Source organism: Ornithorhynchus anatinus, chromosome 5, assembly GCF_004115215.2.
Source record: "Ornithorhynchus anatinus isolate Pmale09 chromosome 5, mOrnAna1.pri.v4, whole genome shotgun sequence".
Lineage (NCBI taxonomy): Eukaryota > Metazoa > Chordata > Mammalia > Monotremata > Ornithorhynchidae > Ornithorhynchus > Ornithorhynchus anatinus.
Window position 1 is genome coordinate 78,517,005 of NC_041732.1, and position 21,422 is coordinate 78,538,426.

At 55.4% G+C, this 21,422-nt stretch overlaps 1 protein-coding gene across 2 annotated transcripts in view; it reads left to right on the forward strand.

Annotated features, from left to right (window-relative positions):
- Positions 1-20,766, forward strand: part of ALPL (alkaline phosphatase, biomineralization associated) — an 82,014-nt gene extending 61,248 nt beyond the window's left edge. For both annotated transcript variants that reach the window (XM_029066462.1, XM_029066463.1), the window contains exons 7-12: positions 3,420-3,563; positions 6,710-6,779; positions 14,259-14,393; positions 17,666-17,857; positions 18,557-18,676; positions 19,193-20,766. In XM_029066462.1, coding sequence (XP_028922295.1) covers positions 3,420-3,563; positions 6,710-6,779; positions 14,259-14,393; positions 17,666-17,857; positions 18,557-18,676; positions 19,193-19,461 — 930 coding nt within the window. In that variant the 3' untranslated portion in view covers positions 19,462-20,766. The remainder of the gene's footprint in view (positions 1-3,419; positions 3,564-6,709; positions 6,780-14,258; positions 14,394-17,665; positions 17,858-18,556; positions 18,677-19,192) is intronic.
- Positions 20,767-21,422: the final 656 nt, after the last annotated feature.

Sequence of the window (21,422 nt, forward strand, 5' to 3'; positions counted from 1 at the left end):
GTGTCTGGGGGGTGAGGAGACCCCTTTTTTTTATGGTATTTTATAAGTGCTTACTTTGTGCCAGGCACTGTATTTAGTGCTGAGGTAGAAAAAAGTTAATCAGGGTGGTCACCGTCCCTGTCCCAAACAAGGCTCACAGTCTTAATCCCCATTTTATAGATGAGGTGACTGAGCCCCAGAGAAGTGAAGTGACTTGCCCAAGGTCACACAGCACACAAGTGGAGAAGCAGGGATTAGATCCGAGGTCCTTCTGACTCCCAGGCCTGTGCTCTATCTAAGGACACGCTGCTTTTTTATTTAGGCCAGGCAGCAATCGTCACCTCCAGCTTCTCCTGTTCTGGGGGGATTATTGGAGCTGTCCATCTCCTGCAGGCTTTCTCCCCAGGAGGGGGCCTGGCAGGGCAACCCAGGCAGGGGATGGATGAGACCCAGGCAGCCAAACATGGTGGAACCAACGCTACTGGTCTCCATCTCATTGGAGACCAACTGGGTTCTGGTTTGGTCCAGCCTATCCGAACTTGAGAGGCCCTAAAAGCACCCAGGCAGCTCTGGTCCCGAGAGTGGTGGGATGCTGGCTTGGTGGGGGCTCTTCTTTGTGAGTCCTACTCTGAATTACACCCTCCCAAAGGCCTCCAAGATCGGCCAGACCCCCAGATGCTCCTGGGCTCCTTGGGACCCTGCATGCATCCCCTGTGACCCCTGGCCGATGGGAAGAGAGAACCTCAGAGGAAGCCCTGGACCAAGCGTGGCCTGGTTCCGAGGCTGGGAGCCCATCCCCAATACCACCTCCAGTCTCAGCCCCCAGACCCATCACCCCCTAGGGAGACCTGGGGAGGGGGCGATGAGCGAGAAGTAGAAAAAGAGAGAGAAAATCCCAAGGAAAAGCCCCCTGGAGACTGTGCTGAGGACCTGGCCACCCCCACTCCCCACCATCCCCACAACCCCCGGCTGGGCCGGCACCCAACTCTGTGCTCCAAGCTCCGGTGGCAGCCCTGCAAACAAATATGTCTTCTGCTTGAAGTCAAAAGACACTAACCCCAACCCCAAAGCCAAACACCAACTCTGTTATTTAGGAGTCTAATGAGCCCATTTTAAGTCACTGCCTCGGAATGGGGATAATTACACGTTGGGGCAACGGACTTTGGTGTTTTCGTCTCTGGGCTGCCCCGTTGCCGCCGCCACTCACCTTTTAGACCCCAAAATGGTCTCAGGCCCCGGGGGCAGCCAGCGGGCCTCTGGGAAGGGAGTGGTCAGTGGTCACAGTGGTCACAAGTCTGACTGCGGCCACGTCTCTCCCCTCCCCTGCCCGGCCCCTCGCCCGCTCTCTCTCTTCCCGGAACCCGAGGCTTGGGCTCTGGAGGCTCTGAACGCAATGCCTACGGCCAGAGCCGGGACCTGGAGATGGGAGGGGACCGGGGTGGGACAGAGGTGGGGCCACAGGAATGGTGGGGACGTGGAGGCCGGCTGGCCGGGGGAAGAGGCGATCAGGGGTTTCGCCATTGAGTGTCCAGTGAGAGTCCACGCGGGCCCCACCCACCGTCCCTCAGGGTCTCTGCTGGGGCATCCCTGAGGACCAGTTGGAGCCGGGGGTCGCTGGTCCCGCTCACTGTCCCTCGGAGTCTCCGCTGTCCGGGGCATCCCTGAGGACCAAGGGGATCCAGGGTTCGGGACCCTGGGCAGTTGGGGAAATCTGTGCTCCATCATTCGGTTTCTAAGGGATCGCACCAACCAACTCCCTTGTGTCCTACTCTCCCAAGCGCTCTAGTTCAGTGCTCTGCACACAGTAGAAATACCACTGATGGATCGATTCTAAGTCTTCCGAGGTCATTTCCCAAGTGAGCACGAGGACGGACACCGAGCCATGGAGAGAAGAACAGACGAGTTAGGTGGACAGCAGGCAGTGAGGGGAGAGGGAGTCGGGTCAGGGCCGGGAGTCCCCTCAGCTCTGGGTGGCAGCCGGCTGGAGGGGAGCTGTCCCCTGTCCTGAGGCTGCAGCCTCGGTGACAGGAGGACACGGGCGGGCGTGGTGTTGGCTGGATTCTTGTTGCTCCATTTAAAAATAGCCCCGACTTCAAATCCCCGCGCCCAAGGAAAACAAACACTTCTGCTTTTGAAAAACCATCCGCGGGTCAGTAAAATTAGTTTTGCTTTGATTAAACAGACAGCGTGTACCTGGCCCCTTGGGATGGACGCCTGCTGTTTGCACAGAGCCGGACCCGGGAGAGCCGGGGCCGGGGGAGCCGGGGCCGGGGGAGCAGGGGTGAGGGGAACCAAGGTCTGGGGGACTGAGATCAGGGGAATTAGGACCAGGGAAACCGGGGCTGGGGAATCTGGAACCGGGGCAGTTGGGTCCAGGGAAAACCAGGGTCAGAGGAGCCGGACCAGTGAGTCCAAGGCCAGGGGAGCCAGGAGGAGGTGGGCCAGGGGCAGGGGAGTGGGAGCCAAGGAAGCTGGGATCTGAAGAATCAGGCCAGGGGAGCGGATTCAGGGGTTGTGGGGCCCAGAGAGGGGCAGGCTCCAATGAGAGACCACAACTCTTGGAGTTGTCCCAGGCAGAGGGAAGTGCGTGAGGAGAGCAAGCACTTTTTTCTTTTAATGGTATTTGTTAAGCGCTTGCTATGTGCCAGGCTCTGTTCTAAGCACTGGGATAGGTACATGCTAATCAGGTTGGACACAGTCCATGCCCCCCTAGACAGTGAGCTTATTGTGGCCAGGGACTGTCTCTCTGTTGCCGTATCGTATTTTCCAACCATTTAATACAGTGTTCTGCACATAGTAAGCACTCAGTAAATACGATTGAATTAATGTCCCACGAAATCCCCATTTTCCAGATGAGGTAATTGGGATACAGAGAAGTGAAGTGATTTGCCCGAGGTTACCCGGCAGATAAGTGGAGGAGCCAAGGTTAGCACCCAGATCCTTCTGACTCCCAGGTCTATTCTCTGTTCAGTAGGTCACGGTACTTCCCCTGGGAGACCTCGGCTTAGGTGTCCTCCCTGGGAGGCCTCTGTCTAGCGTAGCCGAAGGGTTCCCAGGTGGTGGGATTATTCCTTTGTAACTGCTCTAGACAACCCTCTGTTCCCCAACCTATCCCGGGGACTTGGGACCCCAGTTTCCACCAACCTCGCGGCATCTCAGGGAGAGGGGAATATCTCCACTGACGGAACTCCACCCTAGGAACACGGAGAGAAAGGGACCTTCCCAGGGACACCCAGCAAACCGGGCAGAGAGTTAGTGCAGTGTTTTGCACACAGTAAACACTGACAAAATGTGACTGACTGACTGACCAGGAGCCCTGATGTCCCGACCAGGATGCTGGGATCTGGATTTAGCCCTTTAATGACCTCCTCGGGCCCTGCCTCCAAAATACCCCGCGCCCCCCCCCCGCCATATCTGTCTCTCCGTCTCTCTCTGACTAGGTGATCATGGGTGGGGGCCGAAAATACATGTATCCCAAGAACACCAGCGATGTAGAGTACCACGATGAGGAGAAGGCAAGAGGCACGCGACTGGATGGTCAATTTCTGATCAGAGCCTGGAAGGACTACAAACCTCAAGACAAGGTACCTGTTCAGAGTGGTGGATTCTGGGCCAGTACAATCATGGACGTTTCTGTCTGAAGAGAGGTATAGGGAGGTGGATACTCCTCCTGACAGTAACCCTGCTTTTTTTGAGGCCGGGCGGGAGCCCGTAGATTCTACTGCTTCCCTGAGACAAATGGGGAAACTGAGGCAGAGGGAGGCAGGGCCCTGTCCCAGCATCTCTCAGTGAGTTCGTGGCAGGATGGAATGCAGAGTCTATAGCACACTGTCGGCTAGGCTGTCCTGTCTGCTGGTGAATCTCCAAACCTGCCGTTCTGAGTTCAGCCTGGAGGTGCCAACCTGCTGGCTGCCTCCCTCCATCTCCTGCAGCTGCAAACCCCTCACCCTCTCCTCAGTGATCCAGCCTGAAAAAGAAATCTTTCCAGGAGCCCTTCTACAGCTCTGAGGCACACAGAGTCTTAAGCAAGGCAGGTCCCTCTAAGAATCAGCTGCGATTCATCAATAAGGGAAGCACCCCGGCCCCTCCCCACAGAGTAGCGGAAGTGCCCCCCGGGTCACCTCGCTTACTGTTTCTGCGGTCTCTCTCCCTAGATAGAGACCCCATCCTCCTTCTTTGTTGCTGAGGGAGTTTTGCCGACTCTCCAGGTGCCCCTGCCCCTCCGGGGCCGGGCCTGGCCTGTGGTCTGCCCAGCAGCTCGCCATGCTGGGAGAGGAAACCAGCTCCCCACAGAGACCGCCCAGCGGCTAAGCCTCTCCGGCAGGCCACCCTGAATTCCCTGGGGCCAGGCCCAACTGCCCCTTTAAGCGGGCTGCTCTGCAGGCTGCGAGATTGCTGTTTTCCTCCCGGGCCTGGCTCAGGGAGGGGGTTAGTTAAGGGAGGGGGAGAAGAGGGGAAACAGGAAGGGGAGGGAGAGAGTGAGAGAGAGACGGGGTCTGGAAACGTCTGTGGTCAAAACCACTGAAGACAGTGGTGAGCTGCCGCGGTCGGGGGCAAGGGGCTTTGATGTTTCGGAAAGCTCTCCGAAGGATTCGATTTCTAAATTGTTTCAGGCTCCATGCCGGGGGGCCCAGAGGAGGCTCTGTGCAGGGCAGGCGAGTTGGGGTGGGTGGGTGGGGCGGGGTTGTCTCTATCCTCCCAGGCAAGCTGGGAACACTCTTCAAGCTTGGTGGGGGTCCAACCCCTTCCCCCAACACCACATACTACTATAACGCTACCCTCTTACATCCCCTTTCCCAGAAAGTCCCTGAACCGAGCCGGCTGCCAGCTGTCAGCCTGGCCACCTCAAAAAAAATAATTGTTGTATTTGTTAAGCGCTTACTATGTGGCAGACACTGTATTAAGTGCTGGAATGGATACGAGCAAATCTGGTTGAACACAGTCCCTGTCCCACATGGGGCTCACAGTCTTCATTCCCATTTTCCAGATGAGGTAACGGAGGCACAGAGAAGTGAAGTGACTTGCATAAGGTCACACGGGGGATAAGTGGCGGAGTCGGGAATAGAACCTAGGTCCTTCTGACTTCCAGGGCTACGGTCTATTCACTAGACCATGCCGCTCAGGCTGTGAATCCCCGGCTTCAGGCCGGGGCTGGGCCTGGTGGGAGCCGGGGTTGGGGGTGGGGGAATGCAGGTCTCTTGTCTTCTTGGGGGACACAATGCCTATCACAGGCTAGCAGGGTCCCTGCTCCCCTCTCTCAGCCTCTGCTGCTTTGGGGTTCTCCGTGGGCTGGTTGATTCTGGCCTCGGGCCGCGTGAGGGGTGTCAGGTTTTTGGCCTCTTCATCCATCTGTCCATCAGTCTCCCTTCTCCCCTCGCGGAGAACTCCCCATCAGAAGTCCCCTCGGGGCTAAATCTGGAGAAGGGAATCACAGCAATCCAGCCTCTTCCAGCTGCAGACTCCACTACGAGTCCCACTGGCCTCCTGCGTGAAGTGTCTGGTCATCAGACTGGACCTCATGGATCTACTGGGTCCTGGCCAGTGTCCCAAGGGCAGTGGCTCTTCCGTCTGCCTCTCCCTAGACTCCCGCAGACTCTCAGAAAAAGCCAAGTGCACCCGGGGATATTGGGGAGTGGGTGAGGGGGCAGCTGAGGCCTGGTTTCAACCCAGGCCTCTGTTCATTCACCCTTGAAAGTGGAGCCTAGGGCTGGGGGTTGGCCCTGTTGCAGTTTGAGCTGGGAGACTGGGGGCTCTGATGGAGGCAGGCGGGGGGCTTGAGGCTGGGCCCTGATACGGCATCTGGCTCCCTCCCAAGGGGTGGGGTAGAGGTCACGGCCTCCCTCCCCCACTGCTTCCTCCCCCCTCCCGCCCTCCCTCAGTCACTGGGTAACTGGAGTGACTCTGGCTGGGATGATTCCCGGAAGCAGGACTGCCAGGGTTTCCTGCCATTGGAGACCCTGGGAAAATTGGAAACAGACAAAAATCAGCTGCCTGCCTAACAGGGAGTTGCAGGGAGAGAGGGAAGGAGGGAGGGAGAAAGAAGGAAATTTGAGCAGGGAGTCTGGTGAGTGGGAACTTGCGGAGCGTTGACTGGGATAAATGCCTTCCAGACTGAGGAAGTGGGGGAATTCTGCCTTCCTCTGTAGCCACTCCCTCTCCATCCCATCCCCTCAGTATCCCATCCCTCCCTCCTCCCACTTCTTCTCATCCTTCCCCCACTCCCTTACTCCTCCCCTGTCTCTGACCCCAGGACTAAGCACAGAGTATAGGACTGCCTGAGGCAAACAGCCAACAGCTCCAGGGGTAGCCATCGGACCGATGACTCCTAGCTCCCCAGGAGACGGGCTAACGGTTTGTGTCTCAGCTCTTCTCTTCCCACCCAGACACTGTCCTGAGATAATAGTCGTGGTCCGCCATCTTGTTACACAAAGTGACTGAGCTGCTGATTTCAAAACTAAGAGTAGCTGTTTGACATGCTGCTTTTTAGAGAATCCGCATGCCATTCCCTGGCTCCTGAGCCTCCACCCCTCATCCCCCATCCCAGCCTACAACAGCAACTGGTTGGGCTTGGCCCACTACCGTGTGAGCAAGATGCCCCCCGAGGCGGTAGTACAGGCCTGGGGCTGGGTCAGGATCCTGCTCCTGCTTGACCGGCTCAGCTCTTTGCCCTCCTGACCTCCCCGCCCTTTCCCCCGGCTTCTGCCCCTTGACTGTGTGGTTTCTCTCCCAGAACTCACACTACGTCTGGAATCGCACTCAGCTCATGGACCTCAAACTGGACCAAGTGGACTTTCTCTTGGGTGAGTGTTGCTCTCCCAAAGGCAGCTGGGAGCCGGGGCCCGGGGACGCCTGCGGGAACCAAGAGGGAATGGCAGCCCTGTCAGGAGCGATGCCAACACCCACCCCCATCCTCTCCTCCTCCTCCCTCATCACCAGCAACAACACTATCTCCACAATCCCCATCACCACCACCATCACTATCACTGCCATCCCCACCTCCACCACCCTTCTCTCCACCATCCCCACCTTCACCACGTCCAACACCACATCACCATCACGACCACCTCCCCTGCCGCTTCCAGCATGTCCAGCATGCCTATCTCCGCCCCACCGCTGCCATTTCCACTTCCACCATCTCCACTGTCGCCACCACCTCCACCATTTCTACCATGCCCACCTCCCCCAGAGCAGTGTGGCTTAGTGGCGAGAGAAGAGGCCTGGGAGTCAAAAGCCCCTGGGTTCTAATCTGTCAGTCAGTGTTGCTCAGTGGAAAGAGCCGGGCTTGGGAGTCAGAGGTCATGGGTTCTAATCCCGGTTCTGCCACTTATCAGCTGTGTGACCTTGGGCAAGTCACTTAACTTCTCTGTGCCTCAGTTACCCCATCTGTAAAATGGGGATGAAGACTATGAGCCCCATGTGGGACAACTTGCTTGCCTTGTATCCCCGCAGTGCTTAGAACAGTGCTTGACACGTAGTAAGTGCTTAACAAATGCCATCATTATTATGAGAAGCAGCGTGGCTCAGTGGAAAGAGCCTGGGCTTAGGAGTCAGAGGTCATGGGTTCTAATCCCAGCTCCACCGCCTGTCAGCTGTGTGACTTTGGGCAAGTCACTTAACTTCTCTGGGCCTCAGTTACTTCATCTGTAAAATGGGGATTAAGACTGTGAGCCCCACGTGGGACAACCTGATCACCTTGTATCGCCCCTAGCACTTAGAACAGTGCTTTGCACATAGTAAGTGCTTAACAAATGCCATCATCATTATTATTATTAATCCCGGCTCTGCCATTTACACGTTGGGCAAGTCACTTCATTTTTCTGGGCCTCAGTTACCTCACCTGTAAAATGGACAGGGACTATGTCCAATCTGATTAACTTCTATCTACCCAAGTGCTTAGAACAGTGCATGGCACAGGGTAGGCCCTTAACGAATACTATCATTATTATTATTATTCACCACCCCCATTCCCTTCTCCACCTACACCACCTCCATCATCACATCTACCACCACCAACACACCACCTTGGAGCCTCCAGCGGGGATATTGGTGAGTGCCCTGTACCATGTGAAGGTGGCATGAGGTGAAATTCTTAGTTCAAGAACAGGCCAACTCCCGGAGATTCACACTAATGAGGGGTGTCAGGTTGGTTCTGAGGCCAGGATGGGCTCCTGCTGGCAGAGCGAGGCAGGCTGGGGTGGTAGGAAGCCCCTTCGGAGCTCCCTCGGGGCTAATTGGAGGCATTTTCCATGGCAAAAGGTCACTCGGGCTGGGATGATGGACATGTGATTTCAGGTGCCCACAAGGGAGTTATCACCCGGGGCTGAGTCAGCCTTCTGGGCCTTCCCTCGGTCATGGGGGCAGTTGGGGGTAGAAGAGTGAACATGGGGGAGGTCCTGCCCGGGAGGCTGAAGGCCCGCCGCAGATGGCAATGTGGCTAAGGTGGCGGACTTAGGCCCAGGGGAGGGAGGCAGCCGAACTGGGCCCTGAGCCGGCACTTGCCGCTTGCCTGCTGTGTGATCTTGAGCTATTCACTTCACTTCTCTGTGCCTCAGTTACCTCATCTTTAAAAGGGGGATTAAGACTGTGAGCCCCATGTGGGACATGAACGGTGTCCAACCTGGTTAGCTCGTATCTACCCCAAGGCCGGTGGGGCTGGCCATCTCCCGGAGGAGGAGAGGTGTTTGGGGTGACTGGGCTAAAGAAGAAGGAAGTGATAAGGATTCTCTGTCAGGGAGGCTGAAAATGGCTGTTACTCCTTTTTTTTATTGTATTTGTTAAGCTCATTATGTGTCAAGCACTGTTCTAAGTGCCGGGGTAGATACAAGTTCATCAGGTTGGACACAGCAGTCCCTGTCCCACATGGGGCTCACGGTCTAAGTAGGAAGGAGAAAAGGAAGGGAAGCAGCATGGTCTAGTGGTTAGAGTACAGGCCTGGGAGTCAGAAAGACCTGGGTTCTAATCCGGGCCCCACCACTTGCTGTGTGGCCTCGGGTAAGTCACTTCACTTCTCTGTGCCTGTTACCTCATCTGTAAAATGGGGATTAAGACTGTGAGCCCTTTGTGGGACAGGGACTGTGTCCAACCCAGTTACCTTATATCTACCCAAGTGCTTAGAACAGTGCCTGGCACATAGTAAAAGTTTAACAAATACCACAATAATTGATTAGTTATGGAACCCTCGTTTTACCAGTGAGGAAACGGAGGCACAGAGAAGTCACGTGACTTGCTCAAGGTCACACCAGTAGGAGTCCTGGAATTAGAACTCAGGGCCTCTGACTCTTAGGTCTGTGTTCTGTCCGCTAAGCCACCCTGCTCTTCCTGCCTTCTGAATCCCCACTGCTGGGTCGGGAGCTGATCAAGGGGTCAAAAGAGGTGGTGTGAAGGCCAGAATGGGAGTGAGCAGGGGGCTCCTATAAGCTAAATCACCTCCTAGTGCTGGTTCCTATCAATTAGTGGTATTTATTGAGCACGTGATGTGTGCAGAACACCGTGCTCAGCGCGGTACACTACAAGAGAGTTGGTAGACACCAGGAGCCCAACTTCTGCAACAGAGGCCTGAGCTCTGCTATATGCCTTGGTGTGTCTGTGCCAGAGGGGACTGGCTGGCTCTGCAGAACAGGCCACAAGGGAAGAGAAGCAGGAGAACCACGGGAGAAACAGTGTGGCCTAATGGATAGAGCACGGGCCTCGGTGTCCGGAAGGACCTGCGCTCTAATCCCGGCCCCACCGCTTGTCTGCTTGTGCGACCTTGGGCAACTCTGTGCCTCAGTTACTTCACCCGTAAAAGAGAGATTAAAACTGTGATCCCCACGTGGGATCTAGACTGTATCCAACCTGATTAGTTCTCATCTTGCCCAACGCTTAGTACAGTACCTGGCCCATATGAAGTGCTTAGCAAATACCATAAGGAAAAAGGAATCACAGAGGGAGCCACCTACCTTATTCACAGCAGGCTGGTCTTGGTATGGAGATGAAATGTGGTGAAGAGGGTGAGATTTGGGGTTCTCTCTTCAGCTGAGGTTGGGTCACTTGAGCAGATGACTGTGTAGGGGCAAAATTGAGTGTTGTTCCCGGAGTGCTAAAAAGATGGGGAGCCTAGGAGTCCAGGTGAGGGAGCTACCTGGGAAGTCACTCTCTCATAGACTTCTGGGTTGATGGACGTGTACAGAATGTGTGTGAGCTTGTACCGGGGAGGGAGAGGGTTTGTGGGGAAGAGTGCTTATGAGGGCATAGGAGAGTTGGGGTGTGTTTATGTGTGTACAGGGAGCATGAATAGCATGGTGGGTTTGGATGAAAGAGAGGGGATTTGGGAGGGGGTGTGTGTGTGTTGGACGGACAGGCTAGCTCTGCCGACATTCAGACAGATTACGTTCATTACCACCTGCCTGTGAGCTGTGATATCTCTCCTTCCTTGTTGGGACTATGCCAAGAATACTGACCCCGGCCCGTTCCCCTCCTGCTCCCCTCCCCATCCTCCTCGCCCTCCCAGCCTGGGCCCCCGGTTTCTGCTGACTGGGTTTGGGCCAGGAAGGAAGCCTCGTTCTACAAGCAGCACAAGTTGCAGTGAGGCCCAGTGGGGAGATACAATCTCAGGCGCTGCCCCAGCCGGGCTGGCTCCAGACACTGCCTCTCAGGGCGGGCCACCCACCCACCGCCCCTGACCCGCATGCTGCCTTCCAGCCGAGCTCCCGGCCCTGGGCCCCAGGCTGTGTTCTTGGCCCTTGGTCCCTATTCCCCACACCCACCCACTTTCTCTAAGACACGGAGCAGTGGTTCTGAAAAACAGCCTCACGCTGAATGTGACCACCCCGTGAGATTATCAGCTCAGACAGTTGCTCAAAGTTCAAAATCCATCTCCCCTCTCCCTCCTTCTGCGCGGTTTATGGACCTCTGCATTGTACAGGCTCTATTGTACAGAAGGGGTACTACACTGCCAACGCACCCTCCCTAGACTGTACTACACGCTCTTTTGTGCCCATGCGGGGCTGCCCTAGACTGTATAATGTTTACATGTATTATATACTACTGAACATTGACTGTGCTAGACACAGCCCTTATTGAATTGTGCTGTAGATGCTCTGTTTTACACTGAGCACCCAGTACTATCACATATGATAATAATAATAATGATTTACTGAGTACTTACTATGTGCCAAGAACTATACTAAGAGCTGAGGCAGATACAGTACAATAAGATCACACACAGTCCCTGTTCTACAAGGGACTCACAGTTGAAAGAAGAGGAAAAAGAGGTATTTAATCTTCATTTTACAGGTGAGGGAACTGATGCCCGAAGAAGTTAAATGACCAGCCCAATGTCATTCAGCGTGCAACTGACAGAGTCAGGATTAGAACCTGGGTCATCTGACTCCCCAGGCCTGCAGTTTTTCCCCAGGCCATCATCTGTCCACATATTATATTTAGTCACTATGCAGTTTACACATAATAATAATTATGATATTTAACTACTTACTATGTGCCAGGCACTGTACTAAACGCTGGGGTGGATACAGACAAATTAGGCTGGACCCAGTCCCTATCCCACATGGGGCTCACAGTCTCAGACCCCATTTTACAGATGAGGTAACTGAGGCACAGGGAAATGAAGTAAGTTGCCCAAGGTCACACAGCAGACAAGTGGCAGCACCGGGGCTAGAACCCATGACCTTCTGACTCCCAGGCTTGTGCTCTACCCGCTATGCCTTGCTACACATAACAGTCTCTATTCAGAGCTGACCCAAAAAAGTCTGCTTGCCCCGGCAGTAGGGGTTGGGGAACTCGTGGGCATCAGGGATCTCTCTGGCCGAACAGACAGGGTGGTCACTAGAACACCTTCACCTGGATTCCTCTTCCTGGTACATGGTGCCCTGCCCGACCTGAGCGGAAAGAAAGAAGAATCCAGAAGAATCAGGAAGGACGTGCTCGGGAGGGGTAGAAAATGAGGGAGGAGGGGTGGTCCAGCTGGTGGTGCAGGAGGGATCACAGCTGATCCAACCTGATGATAGCAGCAGCTCTGGTCCCCAGAGGAACTGACCTGCCCCAACTTGACCCACCCCTCCTTTCCCAACACTGCTGCCTGGCCTGACTCTGACTCTGTTGTGGCTGGATCTCTGCAGGCCGGGTCTCTGCAGGTCGGGTCTCCACCGGCCAAGTCTCTGCCAGCTGGGTCTCTGGTAGCCGGGTCTCTTTTGGCCGAGTCTCTACCAGCTGGGTTTCTGCATGGGCAGGTGTCTGCCAGCTGGAACTCTCCAGGCTAAGTCTCTGCTGGCTGAGTCTCTGCCAGCTAGGTCTCCACTGAACAGATCTCTGCAGGTTGGGTCTCTGCCAGATCCATCTCTTGCAGGCCAGGTCTCTGCTAATTGGATCTCTGCTTGGTGGGTCTCCACTGGCTGGGTCTTTCCAAGCCGGGACTCTGTCTGCTGAGCCTCCAACAGTGGGGTCTTTAGGCTGGGTCTCCGACAGCCAGGTCTCTGCCAGCTGAGTCTCTGCAGGCCGGATCTCAGACAGCTGGGTCTCTGCAGGCTGGATCTCTGCCAGCTGGGGCTCTGCTGGCCGGTGTCTGCCGGCCGGGTCTCCACCGTCCACCCCCATGATGCCACCCTGGGCTCCCAGTTCAGTTTGGTCCACTCCTCCGCAGCGCAGGGTGGGGTTCTTGATAATGTCACCTCAGGGAAGACTCGCACCAGCGCCCGTCCTTCCTCCCGACACCACAGAGTGCTCTGTCCATGTGGACCGGCGCTGTTGGAAAAACACTCCCTCCGCACTGCGTTCTAAAAACAGCACATAATGAAAATGCATGTTCCATCCAGAGCACGTAATAAGAAACTCATGTCTATCCGGAGCACGTAATGAAAAAGCACATTCGATCCAGAGCATGTAGTAAGGCACGTGCTTTATCCAGAGAATGTAGTGAAACACATGTTCTATCCAGAGAACATAGTGGAAACATACATTCTAGGAAAGCTGCCTATCGTACTGGGCACTGTGAGCCCGTTGTGGGCAGAGATTGTCTCTATTTGTTGCTGGGTTGAACTTCCCAAGCTCTTAATACAGTGCTCTGCACACAGTAAGCCCTCAATAAATATGAATAAAGAATGAATGAATGGGCACAATTCTGTAATCCATGTAGAAGTCCACTATATTCTTCTTTGTCCATACCAACGCTAACAATCAATGGTATTTATTGAATGCTTACTGTTGTAGAGCTCTGTTCTAAATGCTTGACCTTGTGTTCATGTACTATATAGAACTGTTCAGTACTGGTCCCCCTACATCAAGTTCTACCACATACACAATTCCGTATTCAATTCTATGTAGAAAATGCACAGTGTTCTGTATGTATTCTGTATTTTATACATACTCTTGCATACACCGTGCTGTCCAACATGCATACTGTATTGTAGTCGAATTGGACGGTATATACATTTTTCTGTATACATGGTAAAGTTCTGTTCCCACTGTGATGTACTATACAACCCACACTCAGACTGTTCTCTACCTTACTATGTGTGGTACCGTATGGACACTCAAAAATCTGGATCCTGTAAAAAGCTGCAAAAGTCTCTGAATTGCCTCTTTCCTGGTGGGCAGGAGCCTTGATGTTGCAGTGGCTTGTTGCTGGCACGGGGAGCAGGGGGGCTGTGGGGGCACAGAGTTTGGGGGCGCAGGGCAGGAATAGAACCACCGGGTTTACCAACTCCTGCAGTGGCCCCGAGACAAAGTGTTTCTTAGCCAGCAGCTTCTCCATCTCATAACAACAATAATAATGATGGTATTTGTTAAGTGCTTACTGTGTGCCAGGCACTGTTCTAAATGCTGGGATAGATACAAGGTAGTTAGGGTGTCCCATGTGGGGCTCACAATCTTCATTCCCATTTTACAGATGAGGTAACTGAGGCACAAAGAAGTTAAGTGACTTGCCCAAAGTCATACAGCTGATAAGTGTCAGAGCCAGGATTAGAACCCACGACCTCTGATTCTCAAGCCCGGGCTCTTTCCACTAAGCCACACTGCTTCTCATCCCTCTTCCAGGGGGAGTGAGCTAGTTGGTTAGTGAGCTAGGGAGCCAACAGTCTGGGTGCTGTGAGGAGTGAGGGTCTCCGCTCAATGGGCCTGAACCCTGGGAGCGGATCTGGCCTGGGTGGCCTAGGTCTTGGGCTCTCTGCATCCTGTGGGCTCAGCTGACGACTCTCCCAGCCCATTTTTGTTTTCCACTGGCCCAGGGAGAGTGAGCCTGGGCCCCGAGGGGCCCTGGATCTCACCCTCACACTCTCACCCAGGTCTCTTCGAGCCAGTGGACATGGTGTACGAACTCAACCGCAACAACCTCACTGACCCTTCCCTCACGGAGATGGTGGAAGTGGCCATCACCATCCTCAAGAAAAACCCCAAAGGATTTTTCCTCCTAGTGGAAGGTAAGAGCCGGCTGTCTCTCCCGCCCCGCTCCTGGGCCCTCTGAGAACTCTGCTGTCGTAACGGTCCCTCGTCCTGGTCACCTTCCCTTGACCACCTCCCTGCCCCTTCGTCGGACTGGACTAGGTAGGTTTCCTCCTCGTCCTACTCTTCCTTCCCGCTCTCCAGTCTGCATAACCCATTCCCTGCCCCGGCCCAATCAATCAATAGTATTTTTTGAGCGCTTACTATGTGCAGAGCACTGTACTAAGCACTTGGGAGAGTACACTATAACAGAGTTGATAGACATGTACCCTGCCCACAATGAGCTTACAAGTCTACTGAGTCCCAGGGCGTGAGGGACCTTGGAATTGAAGGTCAGGAGGCTGCTGGGGGGCAAACAGACCCAAGGATTGTCTGCCTAAACCCATCTGCATCATGGGATGCTATCAATCAATCAATCAGTCAATCAGTGGTGTCTATTGAGCACTTACTCTGTGCAGAGCACTGTACTAAGGGCTTGGGAGAGTAAAATAGAACAGAATTAGCAGGCATGTTCCCTGCCCAAAACTAACTAACAGTCTAGAGGGGGAGACACTCTAGGAACCGAAGCCAAGGTTCTGTTTACAGGCAGGAGGGGAGGGTGAATCGTATGGCATAAAGAGAGCAGGAAAGACAATGGGGTGGAAGGGGGGTAGAGAGAGACTCTGTGTGTGTGTGTGTGTGTGTGTGTGTGTGTGTGTGTGTGAGAAAATGGGCATGGAATGAGGACAGTCCAACTACAGAATCGGCAGTTCTCTCCCTAGGCCCAGTTGCTTCATTCAAGCCTATCTGTGGGCCTGGGCTCTGTCAACTTAACACCAAAGTGATCCAACCTTGCCCTTTGGAAGCTTCCTCTTTAACAGGAAGAACCCACCCTTCCCTCAGGCTGAGAAGACAGATAAAAACAAGCCACATCAGACACCGCCCCACACAGACATTCAGCCCTCTGAGGAGGTTTTGGCTATTTATTTTGGGGGTTTGCCACCTCCTGCTCTGTTTTTGTTAAGTTTCTCCTTTGGTGGCCTTCAAGTGAGTTCCCGAAAGCAGGGCGGTGATTAGCTGGAGGTGTGGGAGGCCAGAATCCTGGCCCATATTTTCCAATCTCAGGAACTGCCCAGAGGAGGAGGGCTTGGAGGGACATTTGAGTGTGGGGAGCGGGCAGGAGAGGGAAGGGGCTGGGCTGAGTTGGAGGAAAACAATGTGGGAAAAGGAGTCAGTATGAGGCCAAGGGGATGGAGATTAATAATAATAATAATAATGTTGGTATTTGTTAAGCGCTTACTATGTGCAGAGCACTGTTCTAAGCGCTGGGGTAGACACAGGGGAATCAGGTTGTCCCACGTGGGGCTCACAGTCTTAATCCCCATTTTACAGATGAGGGAACTGAGGCACAGAGAAGTTAAGTGACTTGCCCACAGTCACACAGCCAAGTGGCAGAGCTGAGATTCGAACTCATGAGCCCTGACTCCAAAGCCCGTGCTCTTACCACTGCGCCACGCTAAGGAGATACAGATGGAGGGTTGGCTAACTAGACACTCCTAGAAGGATTTCTTTCCTTAGCCAGTGTCCTCTCCCCATCCTCTCTTCCCTTCCCCTCACGCATGCCACCTTGGCGAGATGTTGTTGGCCAATCAGCCTCCTGCTTAGGTTGGCCATTTAATCTTCCCTCAAGGCTCAGAGCAAACAGAGGAGCCTTCAAGCCTCCTGGAAGAGGGGTCTGGTGGGTCTAGTGCTCCACAGGGTCAGGGCTGAGTGGGTTTTGTTTTTTTTTTAAATTTATGGAATCTAAGTGCTTATTATGGACCAGGCACGGTTTTAAGCAATGGGGTAGATACAAGATAATCACGTTGGACACACTCCCTGTCCTACATGGGGCTCTTAATCCCCATTTTACAGATAAGGTAACTGAGGCAACGAAAGTGAAGTGACTTGTCCAAGGTCACACAGTAGACTAGTGGCAGAAGCCGACTAGTACACAGGTCCTTCTGACTCCCAGGCTCGTGTTGTCGGCTCCCCACACCAACCGTTCACAGCCACCCCACCCAGCAGCCTCTGGGTCTGCCCCCTGAGATTCCCTGAGAGCACAGTGGGGTGGCTGCAATAGGTGGGAATTAGAGGGGAAGTACCGGGGGGAAGGGGATGGGCTTAGGAGAGAGCTGCAAAGGAAGCATTTTTGATTTGGGGGTTGCCCGGGCATTGAACCCACCCTTGAACCCAAATGAACAAAAGCCTGCAGTGTCCTCCACTTTCCCTGACAGAGACGCGACGGGGCACTCAGCTCTCCCAGCCCAAGGACCCCAGCCTCGGTGTGGTGGGGGGTCTCACAGGGGAGTCAGAGGAAGACCCTCCCCTTGGTTCGCCTAGCCCATACGGCAAGCCCTTCGAGGGCTCAGCACAGGGCTCTCCCCACAATAGGCATGACCTATCGAGAAACAACTTGGCCTAGTGGATTGAGAACAGATCTGGGGGGCAGAGGACCTGGGTTCTATTCCCAGCTCTGCCACTTGTCTGCTGTGTGACCTTGGGCAAATCACTTCACTTCTCTGTGCCTCAGTCACATAAGAGAAGCAGCATGGCTCAGTGGAAAGAGCCCGGGCTTGGGGGTCCGAGGTGATGGGTTCTAATCCTGGCTCCGCCACTGATCAGCTGTGTGACTTTGGGCAAGTCACTTAACTTCTCTGTGCCTCAGTTACCTCTCCTATAAAATGGGGATTAATAATAATGTTGGTATTTGTTGAGCGCTTACTAGGTGCAGAGCACCGTTCTAAGCGCTGGGGTAGATACGGAGTAATCAGGTTGTCCCACGTGAGGCTCACAATCTTAATCCCCATTTTACAGATGACGTAACTGAGGCACAGAGAAGTTAAGAGACTTGCCCACGGTCACACAGCTGACAAGTGGCAGAGCTGGGATTAAGCCCAGATTGAGACTGTGAGCCCCACGTGGGACAACCTGATCGCCTTGTATCCCTCCCAGTGCTTAGAACAGTGCTTGGCACATAGTAGGTGCTTAACAAATGCCATCATCATTATTATTATTATTAATAAGAAATGGAGATAAAGACTGTGAGTCCCATGTGGGACAGGGACTGTGTCCAACCTGATTGGCTTGTACCTACCTCAGTGCTTAGTACAGTTCCTGGCATATAGTAAGCATTTAACAAATACCATTAAAAAAAATAGGCATTCAGTATACATTGGAGATTGGACCCAGTGCCTCTCAGCTCACCAAGGGCTTGTCTTGGGCTCTGCAGGGGGAAGGATCGATCACGGCCACCACGAGGGCAAGGCCAAGCAGGCGCTACATGAGACGGTGGAGATGGACAGGGCCATCGAGCGGGCGGGCACCCTGACGTCTCTGGATGACACACTGACCGTGGTCACGGCTGACCACTCCCACGTTTTTACCTTCGGAGGTTACACTCCCCGCGGCAACTCCATCTTTGGTATGTAGTGAACCCCTCCTCTCTGAGGCCAGGCTCAGTGGGCTGGCTGTCCCAGGGACTGGTCTAGGGCAGCCAACGGGCCTTGGAATGGCTGGCCGGGGTGGTTGGCTGGCAGAGGGGGGTTGGTCTGGGGCGGCTGACTGTCCCAGGGGGCTGGTCTGGGGTCGCTCGGTGGTTTGGAGGGCTGGCTGATCCAAGGTGAGGGTCCGGGGTGGCAGGCTGGCTGACCCGGGGCGCTGGTCCAGGGTGGCCCAGAAGCCTGGCTGAGCCAGGGGGGCTGGCTGGTACAACAAGTCCAAAGGAAAGGCCCAGGTAGGTCAAGTGTGAGGGTTAGACATTCCAGGCTGTGGGGAGTGATCCCGTCTGGCTGCCCAGATGAAACCCAAACGCAGGAGTTTGGGACGAACAGACAATGACCCTGAGCTTGGCAGAGGCTCTTCCCTGGGGAACGAGCCAACTCCAGCCCTCTCTTCCCCCGTCACCACCGCCGGGAGAGGCACTGGGGGGAGGAAGGCCGTAGGGCTGGCGGGCATGAGGAGTGGTTGGCCAGAACGGGGGTCATCCCCAAGGTCTCCCCGAGCTCCAGGAGGAGCAGGGGTGAGATGGGACTCTGGTTCTCCAATGGATCTCCGGTGACCCTCCCCCTCGCAATGTCCCCCATCCCCCTTCCTCCCCTCCTCCTTCCCTCCATCCTTGCAGGCCTTGCCCCCATGGTGAGCGACACAGACCAGAAGCCCTTCACCTCTATCCTGTATGGGAACGGACCCGGGTACAAGATCGTGGCCGGCGAGAGAGAGAACGTCTCCACAGTGGATTACGGTGAGGCCGTGGGGCCAGCTCTGCCTCCAATCCTACCCTGAGGGCATTCTCTGACCGCCCCCCCCCCCACCTCCCACCTCCACCACCCCGACCAAAGGGCCAACTCTGCTCTCTCTCTCCACTCTGAGGGCCTGGACCATCCCTCTCAGCCTCATCTCTTGGTCTGTGGCCTTCCTTGTTGGATGCAGGGGTTGATTCTGGCCTCAGCCCCTTCAGAAGGAAGAATGGCAGGAGCAGACCAGAGGGCAGGCTGGGTGGCAGTGGGGGCAGGAAAATGGATACTGACCTTTTATTTCCAGGGCCGGCCGGAACGGCGGTCATTTGGGACTCGTGGGATCAGGCGCCACGGCCCAGGCGAGCCCCCGTGGTGGGGGCCCGGGAGCCAAGAATCTGAGGGGTCTTGGCGGATCCCAGGGCCAGGTTCTGCCCCGAGGCGGGTGGGCATCCCAGAGGTGGGAGCTCACCCCCAGAGCCCACTCCCCCAACCCCTCTTCTCTCTCGGTCCGACCCCCACAGCTCACAGCAACTATCAGGCCCAGTCGGCCGTGCCCCTACGCCAGGAGACCCACGGGGGCGAGGATGTGGCCATCTTCGCCAGAGGCCCCATGGCCCACCTGCTGCACGGTGTCCACGAGCAGAATTACATCCCCCACGTCATGGCCTACGCGGCCTGCATCGGCGAGAACCGCAAGCACTGCAGCTCCCCCGCCTCCCGCAACACGGCCGGGGCCCTGCCGCTGCTGGCCGCCATCCTCTCCCCTCTGCTCGCCAGCCTCCTGTTCTAACGGGCCTCTCCCGCCCACCTCTCGGCTCCCTCTCTGACTCTGCCCATGGGAGACGGGGTCCCCTGCTCCCTCCCCATCTGTGCCCGTGGGCATGCCCTCCCCCCACCTCTCTGGGGGAGCCGTGGCCTCCCCTCCCTCTGGTCTCTCTGCCGGGAGTCCCCCCGACCCGGGCCCAGCTGACCGGCCCTGGTCTCTGGGATCTGGGCCGGGCCTCTCCACAGACGAAATGGTGGTAGGGCCACAAGGGGTCCACGAAACCAGTGGGAGGAGAGGCCAGCCTCCCTCTCGGTCCCATGATCTTGGCCACTGACCGGGGCGGAAAGGAAGGCGGGAGAGTCAGGGGAGAACATGTCTCTTTTTCCGTGCACAGCCCAGCACAGGCCTGGCTCTGCTCCCAAGAGAAGCGGCCTGGTTTAATTAGCTCGTGCTCTCCGCCGCCTCGTACTGCTTTCTTTCTGTTCCTCCGGGCTGCAGCATCCACCTGCCCCTTTGCCTTCGCCGTTGCCCATCGCCCGTACCCACAACCACAATCCCTCCCGGGCAGTGCCCAGGACAGGGAACTGAACTGTCTCCCCCTCCCCATGCTGGTTCTGGAGGACGGATTCCCCGCACCCCAACCCTCCACGCGAGGCCTGCCCTAACCTCCAGCCCCAGCTCCACAGCCACGGAAGCCACAGGCCCTTGCTCCCGGCTGCTGCCGGCCGGTCCAGGACCCAGCCACATGGCCCAAGGGCCAGGGGCTTTTGGGGAGATGTGAGGGACTGGTTGTGGACCCGGTTTGTGGATGCTGCACCTCGTGGTGGTGGGGGAGAGGGGTCAGCAGCTTCCCATAGCACCAGCCCGGCCACAGGGACAGCAACGGCCTCCGTCCCTGAGCCGGAGAGGGACCGGCCGCCGGCGGGGACACAGCAACCAGGTCTCCGGCTCCTAACCTCAGGGTGACTCTGGGGCAAGGGGGTCCCTGTGGTGACCCCAACCCCCACTTCCTCGGGGGCAGAAGACCTAGGAGCGAGCCCAGCCCTAGGGTAAACAGTCAGGGGGAGGAGAGAGGCCTGGGCTGCCCCCTGGAACAACGATGGGGGAGATACCTCTCTCCCAGCCCTCCTAGCACAGGCTTCCAGAGACCTCCTAGAGTCGGGGCTTCAGGGGCGGTTGGGGGAGTGACCAGGGTTGGGTGGGCAGTTCCCACACACCCCCAGCTTTTCTATCTGGTTTCTGGGTCTCTTAAAGCGGGTTGCCTGTTTTGTATGTTGGGTTTTTGTTTTGTTTTTTAAATTTTAATAAATGATTTCTGAACATCTCCGAGGACGAAGCCGAGTCCGTGATCAGCGCCGGAATGGTGACGGAATCAGTCCAAATTATGAGCACCCACTGAGTGCAAAGCACTGTACTAAGTGCTTGGAAGAGTACAATACAAGAGAGTTGGTAGACACAATCCCTGCCTTCGAGGAGCTTACACTCAAGCAGAGGAGACAGACATTAAAATAAAATAAATTGAGAATCAGTATGGCCAAGTGGAAAGAGTACGGGTCTGGGGGTCAGAAAACCTGGGTTCTAATTCTGGCTCCACCACTTGTCCACTGCATGATCTTGAGCAAGTCACTGAAAGTGGAGAAGCAGCATGACCTAGTGGAAAAAGCATGGGCCAGGGAGTCACAGGACCTGGGTTCTAATTCCAGCTCCATCACATACCTGTGTGACCTTGGGCAAGTCACTTAGTTTCTCTGTGTTCCCTCATCTATAAAATGGGGATTCGATACCTGTTCTCCCTCCTACTTACACGTGAGTCCCATGTGGGACCTGATTAAGAAGAGCTACAAGGGGTCGTGAGTCTTTAAACAGTTAGGAGATGAGAAAATGCTGAAATGGCAGTTGATGGGTAAGTCTCGTCTTGTTTTATGCTGTTGAGTCATCTCCGACCCATAACGACGCCATGGACACATCTCTTCCAGATGTCCCAC